General features: G+C 43.4%; 1 protein-coding gene across 5 annotated transcripts in view; it reads right to left on the bottom strand.

Moving 5' to 3' along the window:
* Positions 1–2,890: 2,890 nt before the first annotated feature.
* KCTD15 (potassium channel tetramerization domain containing 15) overlaps positions 2,891–6,000 on the bottom strand; it is a 131,181-nt gene continuing 128,071 nt past the window's right edge. For all 5 annotated transcript variants that reach the window (XM_029608356.1, XM_029608354.1, XM_029608355.1 and 2 more), the window contains one exon: positions 2,891–5,667. In XM_029608356.1, the coding sequence (XP_029464216.1) occupies positions 5,509–5,667 (159 nt within the window). In that variant the 3' untranslated portion in view covers positions 2,891–5,508. The remainder of the gene's footprint in view (positions 5,668–6,000) is intronic.

The following is a 6,000-nucleotide window of genomic DNA, read 5'->3' as shown; positions in this document are numbered from 1 at the left end:
AAAGAATAGATGCCTGGATCTTTTTCAACGCTTTATTGGTGCAGAGATGTGTCAAATAAAATCGCCCGACTCAGGCCGAGTTTCACAGCTTTACAGCCGCTGCCTCAGGGGCTCCACTATTCCACTATTCCAATCAATGATGTTGTTTCATCCAATCAATTGTACTAGTATTCCGGCAGTACAAGAACAACTCGAAAAAATCCAACCACTTATGCACGAAGGTTCAAAACGCATGCCAGCATAACAGACCGCGGCCCGAGTTAGGCGATTTTATTTGACACGTCTCTGCACCAATAAAGCGTTGAAAAAGATCCAGGCATCTATTCTTTTTGTGTTCACCTGACGGTATCATAGATCGCCTACCTCTGTGTTTTCTTGGACCATCTTTAATCAAATCTGGTCAAGTGGGCTTTGTGCGAAGGCGTTATGGTCTCACTAATATCAGGTTGGTGTTGACTGCCATGGTGTTGCACCGTAGAGTGGAAGATCCTTACCTGGCGGTCAGTTGTGATGCAGAAAATGCATTCAACCGAGTGGAATGGGGTTACATGTTTCATCTTTGGCGTTGTTTGGGTTTTGAAGGCTTTTTCTTTAATAGTATTCAGCTTCTATATGAGAACCCAACAGCTACCATCATTGCAAATAGCTCGCACTCAGCTATATTTCCCATTGGGAGAGGAACCTGACAGGGCTGCCCCTTGTCCCCTCTTCTTTTCCTATTGACCCTTGAGCCCTTGCTACTCCATATCCAGGCCACAAGGGAGATACGGGGGATACGGCTCCAGGATACTTTAATATGCTGCTTTTGCAGATGACATTCTGGTGTTTTTAACTGACCCTCAACGATCCCTACCTGTCCTGTTGACTGTCTTCCAAACCTACAGAGGCTTCTCAGATCTTAAGATAAAGATAAATCCGAAGCACTAGGCTATCCGGAACCCTTCCATTTGCGTTGGGTGGAGGGCACTGTTCACTATCTGGGAACAAACCTCTCTAATGACCTAATGGCTGTATACGCATTAAATATCTCCCCTTTGTTATGGAACTCTCGAGACAAGAAGCAAGCCTGGCGAAATTTGCCGCTCTCATTAGGGGGCCGCATTAATCTTTTTTAAATGATTTTACTCCCACAGTGGCTATATTTTTTCAGAACTTGCCCTTCCATATCAAATGGAAAGACCTTTGCTCTTTTCTTTGGCTAGGAAGGAAGTCCCGAATTCCCTTGAGGGGGTTGAGAGACCGTTGGGGCTGGGGAGGGATCGGGGTCCCTGACCTTGCCCTTTATAACTTAGCCAGCAATTTGCAAATAGTATGGGATTGGCTCTTAGATTCCTCTACTTACATTAATTTGGAAGCTGATTGTGCACTGGTAGCCCCCCTCGACTTAAGATTTGTACTCCAAGTACCTAATCACGACTTACCGGAGACACTTCGCCAAAACATCCTGATAGAACCGATTTGGCAAGTATGGCGGTTATTAAGTAAACAATTGGGTATCCCCCCACGCTGTGCCCATTTTCTACCTCTTCAGGGAAATCTTCACTTTACCCCAGAGTCCCAGTCCACAGCCTTTGGCTATTGGGCCATCCAGGGCATTACCCACGTGGGCCACGCATTTGTTCTCTTTCCTGCAACTGCAACACTATGTTCGTTCCCTACCACCGGATACCAAGAATGCTGCCACATTTCGGGCTCTGCATGATGCTCTTTCTCTAGATAAATCGAAGCCTCTTTCTCTGTCTGCTGCCCATAAAGCTTTGATAAAACAGGGTATTGTGGAGACTAATGCCTTGTTGGTCGAGAGGTGGAACAGAGATCGAGTGTTTGTTATTACGCCCCTTATTCTTCAATCTTGTTTCAAACAAATTTTGAAGGTAACTTTTAACATGTACTATTGAGAGATGCAATATAAATTCCTTCAGAGATCATACCAGTCACTTCAAATTATGGCTAAAGTTAATTCTCAAGAAACAGGGGCATGTGAGAAGTGTGGCAGGCCCTCCAGTACTCTGTCTCATGCCTTCTGGGCTTGACCCCCAATTAGACGATACTGAGTTTCCTTTGCAAATTATTTGGCGGACCTCTTTGATGTATCTATACCTCTCTCTCCGAGGTTGTTTGTTTGGTTGCATTTCTACATCAATACTTCAGGGGCCTGAAGCTTGCTTGTTCATTAATAAAGCTTGTTTGGTGGGGAAACGACTTATATTACTCCTCTGGAAAGGCAGTGATACGCCTACTTTCTGGATGTCGTGCAACACTTTACATCGCTTAATGCAAATGAAAAACTTGGCATCCAAGATGTCTCCTTTACAGCGGCAGAAATTTTTAAGAGTCTGGGACAGTTATGTGCAAGCTTTGCCCCATCATGCCAAGAGTCTGATTCTTAATGACTGATTGCGATAGACCCATTTTTCTACTGAACTATTTTCACTTTGAGGAGGTGGCGGGGAGACACAGCACATGCTCTAAGGACTTTGGGAGGGATAGGGGGGAACAGTAAGGAGAGGAAATAAGGGGGGGGGGGGTAGTGGGCAGGGAGTAGGTTTGGTTGGGGAAGGGGCATACTGTATGTTCAACATGATTGTACCTGCTTTGCATTCTGGGGTGCATAAGTGTTCATGCACCCTGGTCTCGCTTTTCTGGTTTATAATAATAATAAAAAACCATTGAAACTAAAATCTGGAGAACAGATGGGGTAGCCTTTCTATAGCCTTGTAAATATGCTTTTTAGACTGATTCTTCTTGTTAGCATTACAAGGTAGATTTCAAAGAATAACAAAAGTTACTTTTTGTGTATCTCTTCTTTTTTCCCTGTCTGGAAATGTGATTTCGTTTTTCTTTTGTAGACACCCAGCCTTCTCACTGAAAAATATGGACCAGGAGGGGCGAAGTTCAGCCTAAATTTTGTATTTTGATCACTTTACAGAAATGTTTATGGCATAGAGCACGGTATAAGAAATGTGTATACACAAATACATGACAAGCATATGATAGGATCTTTACAATATTAATTGTGTAATATACAATTCTACAAGTATCTTACATACATTGCAGTGCCATCTAGTCAAACATGGTATTAACTAACCATCTGTTTATTATTTTAATTACAAATGCCATACACATATAAAATCAGGAAATAAAATCCTTCCAAACTTCTTTAAACAGGTTCAGCCATGTGTTTGTCAGCTTGAGCTGCAGGGGCAGCCTGCTAAGCTGCATGGACCTCGAATTCCAATTTTTTTGCTCAGTTAAACAGCAGAAGATTGCGCGGGGCCACAGGTCTTCACAGCAGCAGGTCTAACCCAAAGCTTTATATAAACAACGCAGCTGCAGCTTTGAAATAGTTATTGCAATTCCCCCTATGCTCTGAATTTCTCTTTTCATTCTTAAAAAGCAGCTTTCACAAGCATCTCCCACTTCTCCCCCTCCTACTGGGATAAATTGGGGTCCATGTGTACTGGTCCTTATAAGAATCTTATGCAAGCATCATACCTATATGTAAAGCATAAATGTATACTAGGGAGTAGTTTAATGATGTTATAGTGCAGGACTGAGGGACACTTTTTGCCACTGACCCTCTTGTGGGATCTTGGCCATCAATATCATGCCGGGGTCCAGTTAACAAGACTGATCTGGCTTTCATAATCTGCAAATCAAAATAATAATTAAAAAAAAAACAAAACAAAACAGTGTGGAAAATAACTCCAGAAGAGTAAGATTTGGAAATTAGCACCCAGGAATAAGACCAAACAAGCAACAGAGTTAAGAAAAAAGGTAAACTAATTTTGAAGACTCAATGTCTACTCTAGGTTGTGGTACACAGTGCCTCTTACTATATAAGAGTCATAATGTGGAGATTTGAGCAAGGACCAGAAGACAGAGAGGTGAGGCAGATTATTTCCAGATGCTTTTGCAGTGACTACTCTTATCCTTAAAGATGTACCGCAACTTGTAATTATAAACCACTTTTCATTTTGTGTGTGTGCGCGCTTTACACTCAGGTAAATAGTGGAGGCTTCGTTTCCATACTGTACACAGTGCTTAGGGCCGTTCCCCTCGGCCCTAAGCACTGCTGCTTTCAGAAAGTCAATAATGGGGAAGACGGTAGCCAATGAAGTGACCCTTTAAAATGGGAAATTAAGGTTATGGGCGGTAGCCATGTCTGAATAAAGTGATCTGAAAAATCTTTTAAATTAGTTTTATGTCTGTAACAGCATTCTTTAAATTAGAGTTGGGGGAAACACTGTCATTAATGCTTGGGTTAATAACAGAAGATCAGATCAGTCCAGAAGGTAACAAACTGATTTTTGGCAGACTGCTGCTTACAGTCTACACCTAGAAAGCAGCAGCTATCTCTGGGGCTGCAGCAGAGAGCTGGTACATCTTAAAGGGACGTAACATGCTTCATAGGAAAATAAAGAACAGTACAGGTACAATATATAACTGGTAACAATACATACTCCTCTTTTTAATAGTACAATTACAAGAATGCTCATAACACATGTTGGCCTACTTCTGCCAGGGTATAACTGGACTGGTGTCTTTAGCTTAATAAATTGGTTTTCACAGTCATGCAGAAAAAAAATAAAGGGAGGTTCTTCCATTTTTTTTTTTTTAATTTTTCTTTTTTTTTGTGGGCACCACAGGAATCCAATACATTGACAAGGGAGGGGGAAATAATTTGCTCCACACCAGAGACTTAGTGCAGCAGGTGGCAGATCATCAGATGAACCTGGTTTCTGGCGAGGCAGCGGCACTGGCTTCACATCACTGGCCTGTTTCTGAGAACTTCGCTGGACGCTTCCAGACAAGCCCACGTTATTTGCTTTAACTTCCTTATTTCAAACGGAGCCCAGGTTACCACTTGCAAGTATTCTCAGTTTGTTTTTCAGCACCTGATAAATAAAGCATTGGTCCCTTGTGACTTTTAATTCCAAACACAGTTATTCCTAGAAAAATAAGCCATTTTCAAGAAAGGGCGTTTAGTTTATGAAGGACACAGGCTGCCTCCAATACAAGTGATGTGTGGATGGCCCACATGCAGCACCCCTTCCTCCTTTAGGGAGCCCCCCGCTCGCATGTAATACTATCAACCGAGAAGAGTGGGAGGGAGAGGGGGAAAGGGGATTGTCAAAAAAAACCAAACTGTCAGATTTCTTTCCTCAGCTCCTCTCTCTAATTGATCCAATCAACCATCTCTGCCCTACAGCCCGGTGCCTTCTTCAGCAGAACAGCTCTTCTGCCAAAACTGTTCCCACGAAGAGCGTGCAAGTCCCAGCAGGCTCCGGCCTTCCCTACTGAACGGCGACGACCGGCTCTCTCACGGCTGGACGGCAGGTAGTTTTAGAGTATCGCAAAAAAAAAAAACCAACTGGCACCACTTTGTCAAAATGTGTTCGGTAATACTGTTTTGCAGCTCCTCAGTTTTTGTGTTTTTTTGTTTTTCTCTCACAGGAAGGACAATTGTAAAACACTAGTGTGGTTACATTGAAGCTGGGCAAGGCTTCAGTCCAGGGGCTCCTGCTTTATTCTGATCGTTGTCGGGGCGGGGTGTAGTCTCCTGTCCTCCCGACACAAGACGTATTCGCTGAACTGGGAAGAGTCCACACCACCACCGCACGACGCTGCCACGTTAAATCCCTTCTGGAACAATCTTTCCAGCACCTGAAATGGGACAGGACAAGCATTAATTTTCTGGCATATGCTGCTTTAAGAAGGCAAATCCACATCTCTGTCGGACTTGTAAGATGGACCTGGTATTGGAGTAGGTGAAATCTAGAGCAGGGATGCTCAACCCCTCCACTGTCTGCAAATATTTCACATTCATATTCATTAGAGACACCCTGACTGGCTGAGGGCCCTTCCCGAGGACTGGTCTGAGCAGCCCTGCTCTAGAGGCTCCTTTCAGATCCAGTTTCCCATAGGCCGGATTTTGCTGTGCTCCTATTCGGTGTCTATGCGTATAAAGCTTTGTGAATCAGGCTCAGCTTGTTGAGA

This window comes from Rhinatrema bivittatum, chromosome 7 (genome assembly GCF_901001135.1).
Source record: "Rhinatrema bivittatum chromosome 7, aRhiBiv1.1, whole genome shotgun sequence".
NCBI classification, from domain to species: domain Eukaryota; kingdom Metazoa; phylum Chordata; class Amphibia; order Gymnophiona; family Rhinatrematidae; genus Rhinatrema; species Rhinatrema bivittatum.
This window is presented reverse-complemented; position numbering and strand designations above follow the sequence as displayed.